General features: G+C 41.5%; 1 protein-coding gene across 1 annotated transcript in view; it reads left to right on the top strand.

Annotated features, from left to right (window-relative positions):
• RIMS1 (regulating synaptic membrane exocytosis 1) overlaps positions 1–19,673 on the top strand; it is a 475,475-nt gene extending 455,802 nt beyond the window's left edge. The window contains 7 exon segments of the mRNA XM_032650909.1: positions 10,673–10,811; positions 13,234–13,346; positions 17,207–17,308; positions 18,058–18,074; positions 18,076–18,126; positions 18,128–18,204; positions 19,439–19,673. Coding sequence (XP_032506800.1) covers positions 10,673–10,811; positions 13,234–13,346; positions 17,207–17,308; positions 18,058–18,074; positions 18,076–18,126; positions 18,128–18,204; positions 19,439–19,673 — 734 coding nt within the window.
• The last annotated feature ends 3,243 nt before the right edge of the window (positions 19,674–22,916 follow it).

Here is a 22,916-nt window from a genome sequence, read left to right as displayed (position 1 = left end):
TTTGGTATTTTTGTCTAGGAGGACTTTTACTGTATTTGCTCATTCTTTGTTTTTAATTTTTGTTTTATATTGGAGTATAGTTGATTTATGTTGTGGTATTTCAGGTGTACAGCAAATTGATTCAGTTATACATATACATATATCTCTATTCTGTTTCAGATTCTTTTCCCATTTAGGTTGTTACAGAATATTGTGTAGAGTTCCCTGTGCTATACAGTAGGTCCTTGTTGGTTATCTATTTTATATATAGTAGTGTGTACAAGTCCATCCCAACCTCCTAATTTATTGCTTCCCCCCTTTCCCCTTTGGTAACCATAAGTTTGCTTTCTATGACTGTGGGTCTATTTCTGTTTTGTATATAAGTTCATTTGTATCGTTTTTTTAGATTCCACACTTAAGTGATACCATATGGTACTTGTCTTTCTCTGTCTGACTTATTCACTTAGTATGATAATCTCTAGGTCCATCCGTGTCGCTGCAAATGGCATTATTTCATTCTCTTTTATGGCTGAGTAGTATTCCATTATATATGTGCCACATCTGCTTTATCCATTCATCTGTCGATGGACATTTAGATTGTTTCCATGTTTGGCTATTGTACATAGTTCTGCAATGAACATAGGGGTGCATGTATCTTTCTAAATTATAGTTTTATCTGAATATATGCCCAGGAGTGAGATTGCTGGATCATATGGTAGCTCTATTTTCAGTTTTTTAAGGAACCTCCATAATGTTCTCCATAGGGGCTGTACCAATTTACCTTCCCACCAAGAGTGTAGGAGGGTTCCCTTTTCTCCACACCCTCTCCAGCGTTTATTGTTTGTAGACTTTTTGATGATGGCCATTCTGACTGGTGTGAGGTGATACCTCATTGTAGTTTTGTTTTTTTGTGTTTTTTTTGCGGTACGCGGGCCTCTCACTGTCGTGGCCTCTCCCGTTGCGGAGCACAGGCTCCAGACGCGCAGGCTCAGCGGCCATGGCTCACGGGCCCAGCCACTCCGTGGCATGTGGGATCTTCCCGGACCGGAACACGAACCCGCATCCCCTGCATCGGCAGGCGGACCCTCAACCACTGTACCATCAGGAAAGCCCCTCATTGTAGTTTTGATTTGCGTTTCTCTAATAACTAGTGAGTGATGTTGAACATCTTTTCCAGTGCTTCTTGGCCATCTGTATATATCCTTTGGAGAAATGTCTATTTAGATCTTCTGCCCATTTTTTGGTTGGGTTGTTTGTTTGATACTGAGCTGCATGACCTGTTGGTATATTTTGGAGATTAATCCCTCGTCGGTCGCAAATAAATTTGAGGCCTTATTTTCTGAACATTGAGTTGTTAATAAACAATTTAGGCATATCCATGTAATACTTCAGACCAGGGGTCCCCAAGCCCCGGGCCGCGGACCGGTACCGGTCCGCGACCTGGTAGGAACCGGGCCGCACAGCAGGAGATCAGCAGCGGGCAGGCGAGAGAAGCTTCATCTGCCGCTCCCCATGGCTCCCCATCGCTCCCATTACCGCCTGAACCAACCCCAACCCCTGTGGAAAAATTGTCTTCCATGAAACCGGTCCCTGGTGCTGAAAAGGTCAGGGACCGCTGCTTCAGATCACTTTTTAATCGAGACAAGCTGCAATAAGTCCATCCCAGCATTGGGGGCTTAATTTCGTCCTCAGACAAATTAGGTGGTTATTTATCCCCAGGCACTTTAACTTGTATTTAAATCATCACATTCATCGAACAAGAAGATGACCTTATACAGTATCCACTCCCTAGATGTATTGGTTTGCTCGGGCTGCCATAATGAAATACCACAGACTGGGTGGTTCAAATAACAGAAATTTATACTCTCACGGTTCTAGGGGCTGGACGTCCAAGATCAAGGTGCAGTGTCCTCTGAGGCCTCTCTCCTCAGTTTGCAGGTGGCCGCCGTCTTGCTGCCTTTGGGCATCGTGGCCTTTCTGTGCGTCCTGATCTCTCCTTGTAAGGACACCAGTCACGTGGGATTAGGGCCTCCTTAGGGGGCTGATTTTAACTTAATCACCTCTTTGAAGGTCCTATCTCCAAACACAGTCGTCCTGTAAGGAACTGAGGGTTAGGACTTCAACCTATGAACTGGGGGCAGGGGGGAAGTGGGACGCAGTTCAGTCCAGGCCATGGACACACTTTGGGAAGATGGAGGCTGTGACGCCAAGCGGTTTGCAGCAGTGAGGTGTCCAGCACGTGAATGCCCCTCCCTGACGCTTCTGGCCAGAACAGGATGTGGGGCAGGTGGTGTGTTTCTGTGACTGTCCACCTCTTTACCTAAATATTTGGGGGCAGCCTTATTAAATTTAATATGCAGATTATTTAAAAGCCCATCTTGGACTTGGTGTTGCTCACGTTTTCACCAGCTGGGCAAGAGGAAAGGCTGAGGTCGCAGTAGCGAACGTTTTCCTGGAAAGCTCAGTATGGTGAGTGGAGTAAGCAGGTCTGACGGCAGGTGTTCTGGGCGGTCAGAACGATGCGGGCTTCTCACCAGAGAACAGCTGTTAGCCACAGATGGGCTGGAAAGCAAAGGTCAGTGATCAGCATGGACCAGCCCCTTTTCTAAAGCCATATCTGCAGAGAACTTAAGGTGCGTGGCGGCAAAGGAAACACCTTGCCTCTTTCGGGTTATGGGAATAGAATAAGGGAGCTTGGCTACATCACTGGGAAAGACTGGAAGAATTCTGAAAATCTCATCAAGGGCACTTATTCCATCCATCTCACAAAAAGATTCTGAACCATCCTATTTTTAGCTTTTTGAGCACTGTGTATCTTTCATTATAAACCTCTTTGGAAAATGGGAAGAGGAAAGAGAAACAGCAGATGTTATGGCTTGTAGCATTAAACGGGAGAATGAATGAGGGAAACCATAAAAGTCCAAGAACCCTCATGCGATGTTCTAAAAATATTCTTCAGACCTACGAAACTTTTACAAGTTGTACTTATCTTGCATGGGATGAAATATAATCAAGAACCTTGACCCAGCACAAAAGGAACATTTGTGTTTGTTTGTTTAAAAATTACCCAAAAACCCTACTATGGCACTGTTGGAACCGACTGCCTAGTAAAACTTTCCGACTATGTGGTCTCTAGGACGCTGAAAGCATCTGACAACCAACAGAATTGCTGGATCTTTTCTTGTAAAGAATGGTCTCTGGAGATCTGTGGTGTGTTGTACATAATACAAAGTACACACAGCTGTGTGTGGTTAATGCTGGCACTGGGAGGACCAAGACCTCGAGGTCAGTAAGAATCTGTACTAATATAACATGAATACTCATATAACAGCCGCCCCAATGGTACCTAACCATGCATCCCGAGAGCATCAGGTCGGAGGCCACGTGAGGGCTTCCCGGGCTGCACCCACCACTCACTGAACTCGGGTCAACCTGGAAATGCATCCCCCTCAAGGACCTTTACATATGCTGCTCTCTTGGCCTGAAATATACATCCCCCTTCACCATCGGCGTGGAGTTAAAATTTCCTTTGAAAATCCCTTGGTTTCCAACCTGCGGTGTCTCAGGGAGTCCAGTCCTGTCAGTTGGATTGTTTTACTGCCGCCTTGTTTGCACAGCAGATGAAGTAGTTGGTTTGTGTTTAGGCAGCCGATTTTAGAGCTCATCATAAACTCTGGAATTCTCCCCAGGAACTGAAATAAAGTGAAGGAAGAGAACGTCTGCATTTCTCACCTCCTGATTCTGCTAGGTTATGTGCTCATTCAGTGGCAGAGCAAGCCGCAGACACCCCTCACTGTTTAAACTGTTCTCTTTCTTGCCCTCTCCTCCTCTCTCTGTATTATTGGGTTTACGTAAGGTAAATACCTAAAGCCAAATAGATATAAAAGAAATCCTCCGTGTTGCACTTACACTGAATCATAATTAAACATGTACTTGCCATTCGCTCCTACGAGGCCGCGAGCTGCTTGGAATCAGGGCCTCTTTCCTCTCCACGTTTATATACACAGCACTGGCCTGAAGCGCTCAGGAAACGGTTTCTTGAATCAGTCAATAAAGGAGTGAATGAACAAAACATATCAGATTATCCACAACAACTTTTCTGTTAAAAATAACTGAATTTTGTCACTGTACATATAAAAAAGTAAACCTTATCTCTGATCTCATTTGTTACTTTCAGGGTCACCAGAAGGTGGCACTTACTCTGTAGGTTTCTCTGTGTGACTTGACAGGACATTATTACTTTTATCTTTTGGACTCCAGTTGTTTAATCCATTAGGTGATATTCTTTTACTGATTCTTCCAGTTGATGGATGGAATTGACTATTCGTTTGGCATTAAAGACCGCTCTGACTGAAAGATGATTTATCGGACGTGATCTATCTTTATCCACCTCTCCAACCAATAATATTAGACCCGGAACTGTTGTGTTTCATCCTGGGCATTTGTCGATTCCCCCCTGCATAGAAACAAGCTCTGATACCACACGACTTAAAAAATAGACAACCTGCTCTCGTCCTATGTGACTCTCCAGATACTGTCTCTCAATGACTGCAAACCTTTTGGAAACGGGCCAGGCACTGCTCTGCAGTCTCATCTCTCGCCCTGTCTTCTAATTGATGCTTCCCCTCAGGCCCCCAGGCCCCCTCAAAATCAGCGATACCCATGGAGGCAGTGTCTGTGTCTGTGTGTCTGCTCCGTACTAAAGTTCTAAGTAGTAATCGAGCCTTAATTATTTTACTTCCTGTAACACTTCACTCTTCTGATTTGCGGACCGCGACACTTAGCTCTTTTTCTCCGAACCTTAAAAGGTCTTCCCTTGGAGACCCCTTAGCAGCCTTGATTTTCTTCTAGACCTTTAAATGTGGATGTACCCCGGGCTCCACTGCGCTGCCCCCCTGTTAAACACTGGCGCCTCAGGTCTTTATCCCACCTGCATGCCCATGCCGGTGCGTCCTGTCTGTCTGCTGCCTCCCAACCTCTCCAGCCTTGAGCTGACTCTCGTGCCTGGACTTGTACATCTTCTTCCTGCTTTACTCTCCGCGCCGCTATCTCGGGGACCCCCCCCCCGGAACGTCCACCAGAGAACTCAGAATTTCGACCCCCTACAACGAGTTCCTCTCCCTTTCCAGTAAATGGCACCGTCATCCAACTAGTTATCCTAACCGAAAACCTAGACGCTCGTGATTGTTCCAGTTTTCCTGGACCAGAGCGCGCTCGGGCTGTCAGCTCCACCGCAGGACAAGCTCAAAGCCCCTCCTCGCGCATCCCTGCGGCTCCCCCAGCCGCGACCGCGACCGCCGTGTTCTCTCTCCTTAGGTAGGAAAGCTTCCCCGTCCCCTGCTTCTTCCACTCCTACTCTTACAGTTCAGTCCCACACAGCAGCTCGAGGGGCCCTTGGAGAAGGGAGATCAGACCGTGACCCTCGCCTTGGTTTCCCGTCACGGTCAGCGCAGAGTCCCCGCGGCCGCCCACGGGGCTGCTCCGCCAGCCTCTTCTCCGCCAGCCTCCTCCCCGCCAGCCTCTCCCCGCGCATGTCTCAGACCCGCCAGGGGAGGTCAGGCCCTCCTCAGGGTCCGCCTCTTACTCCTCTGCCTGGAATATCCTTCCTTCAGACCCTTGCACGGCGGCCTCCTTTTCTACAAGTGGCCTCCCCCGCCCAGCTGATCAAAAGGAATTCACTCGTCTGAGACCGGCTCTTCTTTATTTTTTTATGATGATTACCAGTATCTGAAATTATCATTTTTAAAACGATAATTTATATTATTAAGTTATATTAATTTATGCTATCTTTATTTTTTAATTGAAGTATAGTTGATTTACAATATCATGTCAGTTTCAGGTATACAGCAGAGTGATTCAGTTATACATATACCTATCTATCTATATACCTATTTATTCTTTTTCAGATTCTTTTCCATGATAGGTTATTACAAGATACTGAGTAGAGCTCCCTGTGCTATACAGTAGGTCCTTGGTGATTATCTATTTTATATATAGTAGTGTGTATATGTTACTCCCAAACTCCTGATTTATCCCTCCCCCTTCCCCCTTTGGCAACCCTAAGTTTGTTTTCTATGTCTGTGAGTTTATTTTTGTTTTGTAAATGAGTTCATTTGTATCTTTTTTGTCAGAGTCCACATGTAAGTGATATTATGTGACATTTGTCGAAAATTATCTTGTTACCCGACCTGTTTCAGTTATTTATGGTATGTGATATCCTGTCTTATTACTGGTGTAGCTCCAACACCTAGAACGATGCCTGTTAGATTATAGGCCCTTGGTGCTTAATGAGCATTTATAGAATGAATTAATAAGTCAATAAGTTGTTTCTAAATGTAGCACCTCTAAATATGAGAAGGGAGAGTTCATATATAAATAGGACACATTTTAGAACATTCTGTGAGAGAAAATCTGCTCTTCTAAAGCGTGTGTAAAATACTTAACCCCAATAATTGGATTTTACTAATTTTTGTGTGTTTGTGAATGTACAAGTTTTCTAATCCTTTTGTTCTTTGTATAGTACTTAGGACAGAAGTTTCAGGTCAAAGGTTTCATGACATCATTTGAGAGCAAACTTCATGTCTTTATCTGGTTAATGATTCTTCAGTGGATACAAGTAATTATTAAATACTGGTGGTATCTTGAACAGACATGATAGTATTTTCTAATATTTAATGGTTTAATACATTATATTGGTGTTAAAAATGACGTATGTAACATATTTATGCTATAATTATAGAGATATGAATACAAATACTTGTATAGAATATATGTGATTCTAACAATGTCTTCAGATGAACTTGTAAGCCCTTATGAAAATGTATACATGAAAATATCTGTGTAGCTAAACTATTGTTCTGTTTGTAAAATTAATCAGATCAGACGCCGTGTTTTCCTAAACCGTGGTATAATGGAATGATCACAGACTGTGGTTCAGAAAATCAGGTTTCTCATCCAGCTTCTGGGCTAACGAGGGGGATGCTGAACAAGCCTTTGTTCCCACTAGAACGTAAGCTCCATCAGGCAGAGGTTCGTGTCGGTTGTGCTCACTGCTGTATCACCAGCATCCAGAAAAGGCAAGGACCAGGACAAGTGCTGCACAGATACTTGCTGCATGAATTATACTTCTCCAAATGTACAGTTTCCACATCTATAGAACAATGTTCCTTCCAGCCCTTACATTCCGGATAATAAGAGAGCCCTTTGAATATAAATCAGACAGATTCATGGCTGGAATTGTTTACCCAGCTGTTACCCGGGCCTTTCTACAATTGTCTAGTGCATCAGAACTCTTGTGATGCATATTTATTAACATGAGTAAGACGAGAGATAACGGTCCATGATTGCCATCTTCAGAAGGACTAAAACAAAAACTTTAAAATGAAAAACTGTTATTCAAATCCACAAAATTAAATAAGTATAAAAGAAAGTTCAGTAACCAACCTCTTAAATGATGGTTTTGCAAAGTGTGTAGCACTTACATTTTGAAAGCTGCTGTAAGGATTTGGGGACACCCTCTAGATACACCTTTCTATGAGAAAACTTGATATCGCCATTAAAAATACAAATTGATAAAGAACTCTTCACTTTTAAATTTTTTCTTTTCATTCACTGAACACGCATGTCATGACAACCACGTGTAACAGGTGTTAGGAAATGCAGGAGAGGCCAGGCTCTGACAGCCTCTCCCCATCATCTGGATGGCCAGGCACACAGAGCCTCCTGGCCGGACTCAGAACCAGCACCGGAGACACTGCAGAGGAAACCTGAGGACTGGGGGCTGCTGACCAGACAGCGGCCCCTCCTGACCGCCGTCACTCACAGCCTCCCCAGTACAGCCACCAGGACCAACCCAGCCGTGGGGGCCACCATCCAGTCCCTTCACATCCTCCAGACCAATGCTTGATGAGACCTTGACCCCCTTTTTAATAAAACCATTGCTGCTCTGCCCCCGACACTCTCCATCCCCCTTCTCCTGCTTATTTTTATCTGTAGCACAGATTACCAGGCTTATTACATATATTTGTTGATTTGATCATTGCCTTGCTTGTATACACACATGTATGTAAGCTCCATGACGGCAGAAAATCTGTTACTCATCAGTATATACCCAGCACCTAGAACAGTGTGGGACACCTGGTTGGTGCTTAGTAAATATTTGTTGGATGGATGGATGCATGGATGGATGCATAGATGGATGCACGGATGGGTAAATAAATGAACGACTGAATGAACAGATACTCTAACCTGAACCCCTTGCAGCTGATTCTCTTAACTGTTTCTCTCCAGTTTTCAGTATTCCCCCACCATATAGATTTAAAATTGGCCCTCATTTTTCTAGCTATCAGCCTCATTATTTTCAATAGAATTTGGTGTTCTACCCTCGTTTATTGCCTCAGGCTGCCTGGGGTAAACATTTTTCAAGATTCTAGCTGGCTCACTTGGGTAATACGCCCTGGGAGCTTGCCCCTTCCCCTCAGGTGGGGTGCAGCCAATATGCACGCAGGGATGGAATATTGCTCTACACGGTGACTTCATACAGGAGCTACATCTAAGAAGGAGGCACAGGATACACATAAATAAACACCCAAACTAAGCTAAACAGCACCCAGAGTGGCCAAAGGTGAAGTCCCTGCCTTGAGGAAGTGTACAAATCCTACAGTGACAAGTCCAGTGGGCAACACAGAGACCAGAAAGAGGACAGGTGGAGAGTCCAGAGCCATAGGTGAGAAAATGGGTACGTCCATGGGAAGGTTGCTACAAGGTTTCTAAACGGCAAGTTAGAAAGAGTTAATAAGATCAAACAGATTCCTACCCATTCACTAGCATTTCAACTTCTAAAAATTTACTCTATAAAAACTCCTGTAACAACTGGAAACATCCCAAATGCTCATCAGTAAAGAGATGGTTTAATTGTGATGCCACATAACCATACAATGAAACAGTACCATCTTTAAAAGAATGTAGACCTGTTTGTATTGTATAATTGTGTTTAGTGGGATGAGAAAATGCACTTTCTTATGAGAGCTGTGATTCATACCACTGTTCGAGATACTAAGGATAATGGTGAGGAATATTCCCCACGTCCCCCTCCTTGTAGAAATTAATTTCAAATTGGTGAAACAACAACAAACAAACAAATGAAGCTTTACTAGCAGACGGAGCAGCGTCATGAAGAAATATAAAGCGTGGCAAGGGGATAAAGAATGATGAGGTTAAGAGAAAGCCTCCCTGAGGACGTGATGTTGGAGCAGAGCCCTGAATAAATAAGCAAATCAGAAGGACAGACTCAGGGCAAAGCGCCCAGAAGCAACATGCTTGGGGTGTCCAAGCAAATGCAAGGAAGGCAGAGTTGAGGGAAGGACAGTGACCATGTGGGATGGGGGGAGGGAAGGTCTGAGAGGCAGCCAGGGACCCGATCATATGCATTTTGGGGCCATGATAACAGTTTGGACTTTCTTTTAATTTTGATTGATAAACCATCAGAAGATCTTGAGAAGGGAGTGACATATTCCAATTTACGTAGCATGGCTGTTATATAGAGAATATTCCACACTGAGTCCATAGGATATAACCCACGACATCTTTTATTAGACAATTTACAAAAGTGTTGCAGTGACCCAAAATGAGAGGAAAACGTTCAGTTTTCATACAGTTTATTTAGGAATGTTTTTAGGCATCTTCTTCACAGGGGTTTTATGAGGATTGAAAAGGTTATATGTATACACATATGTATGTATTTTATGGATGTGGTTATGTACATAGAGCATTTTTCATATATTATTCATGGGTATTAAATGATACTCTGTGAAAATAAAATGGAAAGGAAACGAGACATGCATATAGAATGTGTAGGTAGAAAAAGCATGGCAGGTTGTAAAAGTCTAACTGTTTGTCTAACCTTGCGATATTGCTCTAATCAAATAAATGTTTTAGAATTCCATATCCTTGCTATGAATAGTATACTGGCTAGTGCATTTCAAAGGGGCTCAAGAAAGTTGCTCTGAACTTAGAGTTTATCAAGGAAATAATCAGCCAGTATGATTCACAGTGCAAAAAGAGACTTGGCCCAAAACTGTGGTCAGAAGGCTACAGCTGGGTCGAAAGGCCACGCATAGCTGTGAAGCCTGGAATTAAGATAGTACCTGTTCTGCCTACATAGGTAACCTCTGTGTCATGTCAGATGAGATCGTCTATGTTACGGTGTTGCAAAAATCTTTTAAAAAGTGCTGCTTTTTTTTTCTTTGTGAGGACTGGCAGTACCAACACAGCGGTATTTTTCACGCTGAGTTCCAAGTGCCTCTTCTCTTTTAAAGGACATGGTCCATTCATTTAGGCTTGTCCCTATGCAGTTGGAGCATCCCTGATTAGGAGAAACCTGTTAGGTTCCACAGAACAGTTCGTGCAAAATCCAGTTTTTCGCTGAAGTTGACAACTTCAGCAGCAGTAATACAAGGAGTGCATTTTGCCTCATTGGGATACAGGCAGCTGGTCTGCCTTCCGCTGCTACCCCCTTGGCCAAAGCATCCTTTGGCAAAGAGATTTAATTAATCAGAGTATTCTCTTGGACACTACTTTTCTGCGTAGATTTTTAATTATATGCGTAATTAACTATCGTACTTGCGGAATCAATCGATATTCAGGGGGAATCGTCTAAAACAAACTTAGAGTTTCTTTTACTCTCTCCTGTCAGAGTCAGGCCACAAGAAGTTAAAAAGCACCATCCAGAGAAGCACAGAGACGGGCATGGCAGCCGAGATGAGAAAGATGGTGAGGCAGCCAAGCCGGGAGTCTACGGACGGCAGCATCAACAGTTACAGCTCTGAGGGAAAGTAAGTGGTCTCTGCACACCCACGTGGCCCGGGGCCAAGGGTCCTGTAGTCACAGGGCAGTCAACAAGGCCCCCAGGGTGATCCTGCTGCTTCTTAATACAGCCAGGAGGTCAACCATCCATTTGAAAACAGCCTGACCTCTTTGGATAATACACACACACACACACACACACACACACACACACACACACACACACACACGGACACGGACACACCTCTGCACCTGGTCACACAGACATTTCAAAGGGATGAAGAAATGGGCGGGTGAACGTGAATAAACTGACCATGACCGGATGTTTATTGTAGAAATGCCACATTGAATGGATTCTTTCATATGGGAAATTCATTGTCTGGCCCAGCTACCAAAATCTGAATTAAAACTTGGAGGTGTGGAACTGATTGCCCGTATTCCTACTTTTCTCCAAACTGTTTTGGGCTCTAAGTTGTTGTCAAGTCTAACGTTCTCATAATAGCAATTTCAAGCTTCTTGTTTTTAAAACATCACACATTCATTTTTACCTTAGGAAACAAAGCCCAGGAGCTATCTGCTTTCTGATTAAAGAATTTTACTTAATCCTGAAATTAATTAATTTTGAAAAAATATAACTAGATTTTTGTTTTGGTTACTTGACAGGATTTTTACCATTTCATCTATATCTTGCACAAAACCTGCATTTTCCTGTGCTTGAGAATTTTTCTGGTAAAATTGAACTTTCACTAAGGTGATAGATAACAAGTAATTAGTATCCTACAGTGCGTTACTTGGGGATTGACCATGTACAAGTTTTCCGTAATTATTTATTACCATTCAGATATCTTTTACCAATTAGTATGAACGATTTATTTTACTGGCATTTTTCTGTTCTGTGCAGAAAATGAAGTACATTCTGCCAAGTTAATGTTCATGCTAGGCTTTCCCATTCCTAAAACTAGTGAATCCCTTTATTTGCTCCAATGAGTGATATACATCCTCCCAGCAAGATACAGCCAAGAACAAAAATCAGCAGGCATGATGTTATGTAGTTAAACTTGCTGACAAAGTACCAATATTTGCTGAAGTATTATGAAGCAATCTACAACTAGAAAACTAGAGACACTATTCTCGGATATAAAAGTTAACGAATCTAGATTGGGATTGACATATACACACTACTGTATATGCAATAGATAACTAAGAAGGACCTACTGTATAGCACAGGGAACTCTACTCAATACTCTGTAATGGCCTACATGGGAAAAGAATCTTAAAAAGAGTGGATATACGTGTATGTATAACTGATCCACTTTGCTGTACACCTGAAACTAACACAACATTGTAAATCAACTCTACTCCAATAAAAATTTTTAAAAAGTAAAAATTAACAAACCTAATAATATTTACCATGAATAAGCCACTTAACCTCTCATAGATTTATTTTATAGTCTCCAGATGGGATAATAATTAATACCCTAATTCCTTTGATTGTGAAGAAATAATGTGTGTGAAAGCACACTGGAAACAATCAATCCTTATAGAAACCTGTTTATTCAAAAGAATACTTATTGAAATCCAACTATGTAACAAGCCTGGTTCTTGTTACCCAGGAGATGTCAGTAAACAAGAGCACAGTCACTGCTCTGGGAGAGCCTGTAGCCTGGGGCTCCAAGCAGTCCTGGTGTTGTGAGAAATAGACCTACGTTAACCAATTCATTTCCATTTGAATTAAATAAAAATCTCAGGTAATATGAAATTTTAATTCTTTCAAAAACGAAGAAATTAAACATTTTGATTTGTAAATAAGAATTTGTACTATGCTATATTTATTCAAGAAATTATTAACCATTTCTTAACATTTAGCATTAATGTTACTTAATGCTCATGAGCAATTATTTATGTATTAGTTCATGACATAAAATTTTGCACCTTGTATCTTACGTCAGTGATACATTTACGTAGGGATTTGTATTTGTAAAGTGTGCAGAAAAATTACTACATTAAAAACTGTAACTGAGCTCTCCTGAACAGAACATCAGGTCTTTTTTTAAACTTTTTATTTTTTATTGGAGTATAGTTGATTAACAATGTTGTGTTAGTTTCAGGTGAACTTAGGGAGGGAGGCAGGGGAGGGATAACTGGTAGTTTGGGATTGACATGTACACACTGCTATATTTAAAATGGATAACTAACAAGGACCTACTGTATAGCACAGGGAACTCTGCTCAATACTATGTAACAACATCAGGTCTTAAATTGATAGTTTAGACCTTTTTGCAATCAGTGCTGGGCTTCGTGGGCTTGGTTCAGAGGAAATGCAAAGAATCAGTAAGTAAACCGATTGCCTAAGTACTGTTTGATTCATGACCAGAACTCGTCATCTAATGGAAACTAATGAAAAGAATTCTAGAAGATCTAATGTCTTGATTTTTGTCCTTTTGGTAATAGCTTAATATTTCCTGGAGTGAGACTAGGAGCGGATAGTCAATTCAGTGATTTTCTCGATGGACTGGGACCCGCCCAGCTTGTTGGCCGCCAAACCCTCGCCACCCCTGCAATGGGTAAGAATAATTTTTTTCTGTAGTTAAACCGATGTTTCATGCTTGATAAGATCATCTAAAGTAGCATAATAAAAAAATTATAATAATATAATAAAGTAGCATAATAGTAATACAAGAGAGAAGCAACATTTTAGCTCAGGTGTTGCTGGTTTCAAATGACTATTCTAATTTCTAATGCATTTTTCTAACTTGAGATATGCAAATGAATAAAGTTAGTCATTAATCTCTGAATTATCAAAATTCTGTTAAGACAGAGAGTCTATAGTAAGTCCAAACGTAGGAGAAGGGTAGAATTTTATAGCACGGAAAAAACGATGGATTATTCAATCAAGGAGATTGGCATAAGTGTCTAGCTATGCAAAAAAATATTAATGAAATTACCTCCCTACTTCAGAACTTAAAAAAAATAATGCTTGGGGGGCTTCCCTGGTGGCGCGGTGGTTGAGAATCTGCCTGCCAGTGCAGGGGACACAGGTTCGAGCCCTGGTCCGGGAAGATTCCACATGCCGCAGAGCAGCTAAGCCCATGCGCCACAACTACTGAGCCTGCGCTCTAGAGCCCGCAAGCCACAACTACCGAAGCCCGCACGCCTACAGCCCGTGCTCTGCAACAAGAGAAGCCACCGCAACGAGAAGCCCGCGCACCGCAACGAGGAGTAGCCCCTGCTCGCTGCAACTAGAGAAAGCCCGCACGCAGCAACGAAGACCCAACGCAGCCGAAAACAAATTAATTGATTTTTTTTAAAATTTGGACTCAATTGTAAAGGAGAAACGGGGTGTAGAAAGACACTGAAAAATACTGAAATCGCTTAAATTAATGTTTCTATACTCTTGGAGTGGGAAAGAACTTCCAGACCAAAGCCAGATAAACGTCTACTAGCAAAATATGCCATATGTAAAGTTTAAAAAGACGATAAATGGAGAAAATTGTATGCAACATGTGAAATAGGTATTTCCTGAAGAACATGAGATTCCAGCTTGAAAGAACCCGTAGAGTAGTCAGCAAAACGCATGAGAATAGGTCAACACAAAGACATCATCGTGAGATTTTACAGCACCAGAGGTTGATAGAACACCCCACAAGTTTCCTAAGAGGAAAAATAATTTTATGCAGACTATCAAAACTCTGCTTCTCATTGGACTCTTCAATAATAATACTGGGGGCTTCCCTGGTGGCGCAGTGGTTGAGAGTCCACCTGCTGATGCAGGGGGACACGGTTCGTGCCCCGGTCCGGGAAGATCCCACATGCCGTGGAGCGGCTGGGCCCGTGAGCCATGGCCACTGAGCCTGCGCGTCCGGAGCCTGTGCTCTGCAACGGGAGAGGTCGCAACAGTGAGAGGCCCGCGTACCGCAAAAAAAAAAAAAAAAATAATAATAATAATACTGGAATCCAGAAGATGAGCATGGCCTTCGAAATTCTGAGTAACAATTGATTTCCAATGAAGACTAAAATTGCCAGTCAAATCACCAAGTAAGTATGAGGCTAGAATAAATACATGTTCAGACAGGAATGGTCTCAAAACATTTTCCTTATACCCAACATTGCTCGGAAAGCTATTGGAGGATATACTTCAACAAAATGAACTAAGTGAATGTACAAATTGTGAACTAAAAAAGAGGAATATGACATCCAGTAAATAAATGCTTCCGCACAAGAGAGCAATGGGTGGGATACCCAGGACGGTAGTGAAGGAAAATGTAATAAAACAGCTGCAACGGGCTTTATAAGCAACCTGTCCAAGCTGTATCGATAGCATGTCAGATTCATAAGACAAAATCTATAGAACACCTGATATACTTGATTTTATGGAAGAGATAAACAACCAGGAGAGAGTAAGGGGTTGAATCAGTGATACATCCATAAAAATGTCAGCAAGGGCTTTTTAAAAGACACTTAGTGGGTGTAGGAAAGAAGAGAGTCTAAGAAATGAGAAGTAATCATGGTACTCCAGTTCACTCGGCTACAAATAATGTTGCCTAATCATAATATAAATATTAATATTGGGAGAAGAAGATGACAGAAAATGTCAAGTATATGGTGGGGGTAGGAAGCAGTGAGAGAGAGCAAAATTGGGGGTCAATAATGATATCTAAAACTGAAGAAAAAAGGAAAATATATGTACGGTATTTAGAGATAGGGATGCAAATGCCAAAATGTAAAAAATAAATCAGTTAAAATACTGAGAATTTTGAAAACAGTGACCTTTGGAAGGCAAGAGGTTGAGAGAAAGGCCGGGAATATTTTATACTAATAACAAGTCTTAGAGAACAGTTTGACTCTTTAAACTATGTGTGTATGTGATTAAAACAAAAACAAAAACCCAAGAATCCAGGAGCTAAGGTCTGAAACAGAATTATTATAAACAGTAAACGATAAGCTAATAAACAATTCAGAACCACAACATTGATCAATGGACCAGGCAAGTAAAAGGAGTTCACAACCGAGAAAGTACAGATGATTCAACCAACTAAAAACAACTTAGAGGGCTTCCCTGGTGGCGCAGTCGTTGAGAGTCCGCCTGCCAATGCAGCAGACGCGGGTTCGTGCCCTGGTCCGGGAAGATCCCACATGCCGCGGAGCGGCTGGGCCCGTGAGCCATGGCCGCTGAGCCTGCGCGTCCGGAGCTTGTGCTCCGCAACGGGAGAGGCCACAACAGTGAGAGGCCCACGCAAAAAAAACAAAAACAAAAAAAGCAACAACTTAGAAATAATTATATTTAATGTTTTCGGGGATAAAGTATCGTATCATTCAGAAAAAGTTGAGCATCTTATAAAAATAGGTAAAGGACATAAACAGGCAATACAAAAGAAGGAATAAAAATTGAAAATATTTAGAAATATGTTCAACCTCCCTAATAATCAAAGAAATTCTACTTATAACTTTTTGAATGTCAGATTGGCAAAAACTAGGCATGTTGCTCATAACAGTATTAGTGGGCTGTGGGAAATGGGAAAGACAGATTCTTCTGGTCACAGTACAAACTGGCACAACCTTTCTAAAGGATGTTGGCAATATACGTGGCATTTTTAAATGTCCATTCAATTAGACCTAACAATTTAAAATCTGGGAATTTATGCTCAAGAAATAATTGACCCAGGGTGCAAAAATTCTTTATAAAGCTGTTCATTCTAATGCTGTTTATGATGACAGCAATGTAGATAACCTGTATTTCCATCCAGAGGGATCTGGTTAAATAGGTATATGACATGCCCATTCAGTGGTTCATACAGTCAATAACTTGAGGATATATGGTCATGGTGGATAGATAGATAGATAGATACATAGATACATAGATGCATAGATAGATACATAGATACACGTATAGTTAGAGAGACAGAGATGGATAGATTGATACATAGATATAGTGATAGAGAGGTAAGGAAAGAAGGAAGGAAGGGAGGGAGGGAGGGAGGGAGGGAGGAAAGGAAGGGAAGAAGGAGGAAAGAATGAATGAACTTGTGAAATTGCTAGGATATTTACCAAAATATTAATGGAGGTTTTCTCTAGATAATGGAAACACAGATAATTGTACTTCTTATTAAGAAGTATTATATAATAGATGACATAAAGGATAAGAAATCTTATTAGAGTACAAGAATCACTTAAATACTTCAGTATTGTTGCAGTTAACTAATTTGTAAACCAGTATGAGACTCCCGTAAGTTAGATTAGCACCAAAAAAATGAAGAGAAACATTTCAAAACCTGATTTGGAGGTAGGGAAAGAAAATGGTATGGGGGAGCTCAAAATATTAGTTATTTATGAAGATCATGAAATTTGGAGTCTCTTATGGACCTCTATTTTTTTAACTGCATGTGACTGCAAAGAAGCTGAAACATTTTGCTTCCTCCACTGACAGGTGATATACAAATTGGAATGGAGGATAAAAAAGGCCAATTAGAAGTTGAAGTGATTAGAGCACGAAGCCTCACGCAAAAGCCTGGTTCCAAATCCACACCTGGTAAGGAGCGGTGTTGCTGTTTGGACAAGAGAGTCTTACATGGGCAAAAACTCAAAACATTTGCTGCATTTGAATTTCACATGCTCTATTTTTTCATTATCTGATTGATTAACAAGGCAGCTTTTCTATGTTCTTTCATTGTGGATCAAAGAAAAGCGGATCTCCGGAGCCTGTGCTCCGCGGCGGGAGGGGCCACAGCGGTGAGAGGCCCGCGTACCACAAAAAAAAAAAAAAAAAAAAAAGGAACAACAAAGAAAAGCGGATCATAAAAGTGGATCTGGGTTTTCCTTGCGCAGTTACTCTGTCAGGAAATATTAGGAAGAGTCTTGTATTAAGACAAAGTTTAGTTATGATGGCTTCTTAGCTGTGTCAGTTATTTTTTTTTCTGCCCATTTATAAATGCGGGATAAAAATTCAGTTCTAATCACAAAAAGGATGAGCTTTTAGATATAAAATGTGCTTTAAGATATAAACCTCTTTTGTATTGCCAGCCATAAACCAAGTCAGTCAGAATCTTAGGATAACTGCATTTACTGCATGCATTTACTTCAAAAGAGGAAAATGGCGTTAGTGGTAACATATGGGTTTTAAGGGATAGAATTTATGGAACACTGAAAATTTTAAATGGTTTAAATAATCAATGGGAAACTTTCAACAAGCATCTCTATTTGTCTAAGGAAGCATTCTCTAATAAAAACAATTTAACTTGAAGGATTAACTTCTTATCTGTTAATGTTACCTTTGTTCAGCTCCATACGTCAAAGTGGTATCTTTTGGAGAACGGGGCCTGCATAGCCAAAAAGAAGACAAGAATTGCAACGAAAGACCCTTGACCCCTTGTATCAACAGTCCCTGGTTTTTGACGAAAGTCCACAGGGTAAAAGTCCTTCAGGTCAGTCATAGCTGGTTTGACTTTTGCACTGTAACAGGCCCATTATCCATATCAACATTGAAGAGCTGGTCCAACAGGAAGAGAAATAAAGTCCAAATTGTTCATTTACAATATAAGTAATATATACTATCAAAATATCTTTTGGTTCTAATGGAAAACAAGATTTTAACTTTCACTCTCCTTTTCTTCCTTCTCTCCATCCTCTCCTTTTACTTCTGCTCTATTTCCCATCCATTTCCTCTCCTAGGTAGATAGATCAATAGATGATAGATAGATAGATAGATAATTGATAGATAGATAATCAGGACAACCAATGCCAATACTAGTTTATTGAGCGAGACATGGGATTCAAAGAGGAAGAAAGGAAAGGACCAGAAAACATTCAGGACGGGTTGAATGTCAGGTGCCTTGTTAGGTGCTTCCTTTTCTAAATGTTTTGACTCCAATTATTCCCATTTTAAAGATTATGTCTGAGGGTCACAGAGATTAAATAACTTGGCAAGGTTACTCAGTAAATTGAAAAGGGAAGATTCACCATCCCTGCCTGTGTAAAGCAGTTGAGTGAGTTCATTTGGTAACCTCCACTGGGGATTAAAGGGTTGGAAACAGAACCTGGAGCAAGTGTAATGGAAATCATCCCTGACACCAAAAGGAGACAGAAGGTGGTAATCGTCAGTGAGATCACTGACTTATTAACCTTCTGATCAAGTCAGAATTGTCAGGCAAGTCCTCAAGGGCACCAGCTTACAATTACTGTTCAACTTGCCCCTTCACTAACAAGTCCATAATATAAAAGAAATTTAATGAATATTCTCATCCTTTGCTCATACTCCACCATCCACGCACTCCATGGTACAGGGAGTTGGGTTGTTTCGCCCTCCTAGCTTGCACACATTTTCATTTGTATATCTCTGTGACCCTGCACTTTGCTTACTAGATCGTAGTTGCTAAAGACGGTTTTGAATTTATATATACATAAACTTGTGTATTTATTTTTAACATGGTTTACGTAGACAACACCCTCATTGACCAGGGAAACGTGATTTGCGTTCCGTCACATCTAAAACTCCTGGTGAAGTGTCTCTCGGAGTACCTGAAGGATAGTACCTTTTTATTACTATACCTCCTTGGTCTTAGTTATATTCACTTCCCCCGCTTCCCTCACTGGCTCACTTTTACAGAATAGTTTGCTTTAAACTGTTCACACATGAAGGAGAGAAGCTCGGGCTTTACTGCAGTTGTCTGTCTCTGCAGGTGATTGTCTGGGGAGACTACGGCAGGATGGATCACAAATGCTTTATGGGCGTGGCCCAGATCTTGTTGGAGGAACTGGATCTTTCCAGCATGGTCATCGGCTGGTACAAGCTGTTCCCCCCGTCATCACTGGTTGAACCCACGCTCACCTCCCTGACCCGCCGGGCTTCCCAATCATCTCTGGAAAGTTCCACCGGCCCCCCCTGCATCCGGTCCTAATGAACTCACACCAGTAAGACTCTACCTTCAGGATAATAATCTGAACCAAGATATTTCATGATCGAAAGAATGGTTGGAGACAGACAATCAACTTGTGTTTTGCTGGTAGTCGTGTTTCAATAATACGTCCCTATCGTTGTTTAAAACCTGGCTTCACATGACAGAACAAGGCAGTTATCAAATACAGGAAGTCAATGTGCTAGTGAGAATCACTGATGCTTCTGACAAATTAGACAGGGGAAACTGCAAATTCACACACACACACACACATCCCAGATTGAACTGGAAACTCTCACTCTGTGAAAAGCTGTATTGTACCGGTTTTTTGCACAAACCACAAGCAGTGTTATTTCCCTGGGGTTGACAAGTTTTGTTTATTTGTGTGTCGTTTGTTGATTTCGTTTTCTTGATTTGTTTCGGTTTGGTTTTCACTGTATTTGTTATTTCCACCCCTGTTTGGCTGTGTCGTGACAGACAGGCCTAATGATATTTACAGAGACCCTTCCTTTCTTTTTCCAAAAGCACCAAAAAAAGGGCTGAAGCAGTCTCTGTAGCATCTCCTCAGAGTGTGTACAACAAGACAAGATGAGGTCAATGCAGGGTTTCACTAGCTTTCGCTTTATAATCCTTCAAGGTTTTATGTGTAGAAACCCAGAAAACAAAACGTTATCTTCCAAAACCAGACAACCACAGCATCACTTTTTTTGAATGAAGCGCATATCTGTTTGCATTCTAAAACCTTAATTTATGTTTTCCACTGTTTTGCATGGAATACTTTTACAGAATCGAGTCTGCAGCTAGTGCTAGGAGCTAAACTAACAGCATCAGGGTACCTTGGAAACACTCCTGGTAATGCCATTTCCTTCCTGACATCCAAAAAAAAAAAAAAAGACAAGTATATGCTCATGTATACAAACCATATGTTTGACTTCCCAAAATGGTGACTAGAAATGGACTTGAGCCTCAGACACTTTGAGCAATGCCCGGGCTCCTCAGCCATGTCTCAGTGTAGACACACCACCTGTCCCGGAAAGAGCATGGTATGGGCTAATATTCCACTGGAAATTCCAGTCAAAATATTCTGCACTAAACGAATGTTTTTTATCCAATTTTAATTTACATTTCTTTGAGATCGATGCAAGCACAAAGCTTGATTTTTTTAATGCAAAGTATCTTACTTTTGGGGGGGGGGGGGAAATGAAACAAAGTCCAATTTCAATTTGCATTTTCTTCATCTGAGTTTTTCTCGGCCTTGAATTCCCTTGTGACCTTCTGTATATGTGCTACCAACTGCAGGTTCTGCAGGTGCGTTGAGATCTTCTCCCTCCTTTTATGGGTCCCTCCACTTTTGTGATTTCACAGATAGAGCAGCATGACTTGGAACTGTTCAAAGCTGCATGCACGTTTTGTAAAAAAAAAAAAAGAAAAGAAAGAAAGAAAAAGTGAAGAAAAGAAACAAAAGGTTATTTAATAATGTATGTTAGTTCCACATAGGCCAGCTTGTATGTTGCATGTACTTGTACAGTTTGCTTGTTAATTACTGTACTGAAATAACCAAGAAATCTAAGCCATCCATTTTTTGTTATAGACATTTTACAGGTTTCAGCCAGACTCAGTATGTGAGTCGGGAGTGAAATGTCTATAGATGGACTTTATTTTTTACCCTCTGGAAAACGTGATGTAGTATGGACCAAATTCCTTCTAATAAATATTTTGGTGTAGACTCCTCCTGTGGGGCTGTAACACATGTAGACACTGTGTACACATAGATTTTAATCCATAGACATACTGCCTGCACCAAGTGAATTATTTATTATTTACACACGCCAGAACGACCTGCCCATCGTTCCCAGGGCACAGATTGACCACTGGTCACCATGCTGAGCAGGAAGGACTGAAGCATTGGTGTACTTCTACTAGATTCCGTTCTGTCTTAGTGGCCAACAATCAACTGATTCTAATTGGGTAGTATCTTTCTATTTTGACCACTTGTCTTAACACTCCCCTGTGCTTTTAAATGAACTTCCAACTCATGTATGTAAACATGTTTAATAAAATTTACTTTTCATGTCAGTCGGCAGCCACCTGTGTTCTGTGTTTTGCCAGATATTCATTGTGGGTTCTACGGGGCAAGACGGGGAGCCAGATCGCAGGAAGGGAGGTGGGGTTTGTCATCTGCTGGGGGCACTTGACTTGTCACCACACCATTTGTGTCTTAATCTCCGGCTCAATGGGTACTTTGCATCACGTACAAGTTTTCACTTTGTCAGCTTGTCTAAGTGAGCACATGACCATACTTCTGAAAAGTGGCATTATTAAAAACAATAAATCTCAGTAAGAATCAAATGGAAGGTTGCTTTTCTGCTGCTGTTTAAGTGCGCTGTTGTCCAATTGCCAAATCATTTCAAGTACGATGCAACACGTCAAAAGCATTAATTCCTGCATCTCTCGTGGAAGCGTCTGGTTCCTCTTTCCGTCGGTTCCATCTGGACCCCTGACCGCTTTGTAGAACTTTGCCTTAGAGTTGGTCAGCTTAACCAGCCAAGCAATCCATTAAATCGTCTTCAACGGAATCTTAGGGAAAAAAATATCTTCAAAGATAACAGGTGAGTCTCCAGAAGTAATATGTTAAAGAAAAATTATTGACTTTCTTAATTTAATTTCATGATATTTTCTTTTCTTCCCCCAAAATGTGTTCCTATATGATGCTAAACCTGGCCTCCGTATACCTACACCTAATTAAATCTCAGAGACAGAGTGTTGAGTGAAAGAGGAAAGAATAGCTTTATTGCTTTGCCAGGCAAAGGGGGCCACAGTGTGCTAATGCCCTCAAAACTGTGTGTCCTGCCCTGGAGTGGGTAGTGAGTGCTCAAGGAGTAGGGCGTGGTCAGTTCACGGACATTCTTTTGATTGGTTGGTGGTGAGGTAATTGGGAGTCGGCATCATTAACCTTCTGGTTCCAACTGGTCTGGGGTCTACGTGCTTATGGGCAGGGTACAGTTAACTTCTCCCATCTGTTGGGGGTTTTGGTATCTGCAAAACAGCCCAAAGACATTGTTATGTGTATCCCTTGAGGGGAACCAGGACCCTGCCCTAAGGCTGCACTATTGTTTCCTGACCGCTCCTCCCTTGTCTCTGCATCCCCTCCCTTCCCTGATTAGCAACTGTTTGAACCTGCCCATTGGAACTCAGGGAAGGTTCTGGAGGCTGAGTGAAGCCTATTTCCTGTAATCAAGAAATGGC

Source organism: Phocoena sinus, chromosome 12, assembly GCF_008692025.1.
Source record: "Phocoena sinus isolate mPhoSin1 chromosome 12, mPhoSin1.pri, whole genome shotgun sequence".
Taxonomy (NCBI): domain Eukaryota; kingdom Metazoa; phylum Chordata; class Mammalia; order Artiodactyla; family Phocoenidae; genus Phocoena; species Phocoena sinus.
This window is presented reverse-complemented; position numbering and strand designations above follow the sequence as displayed.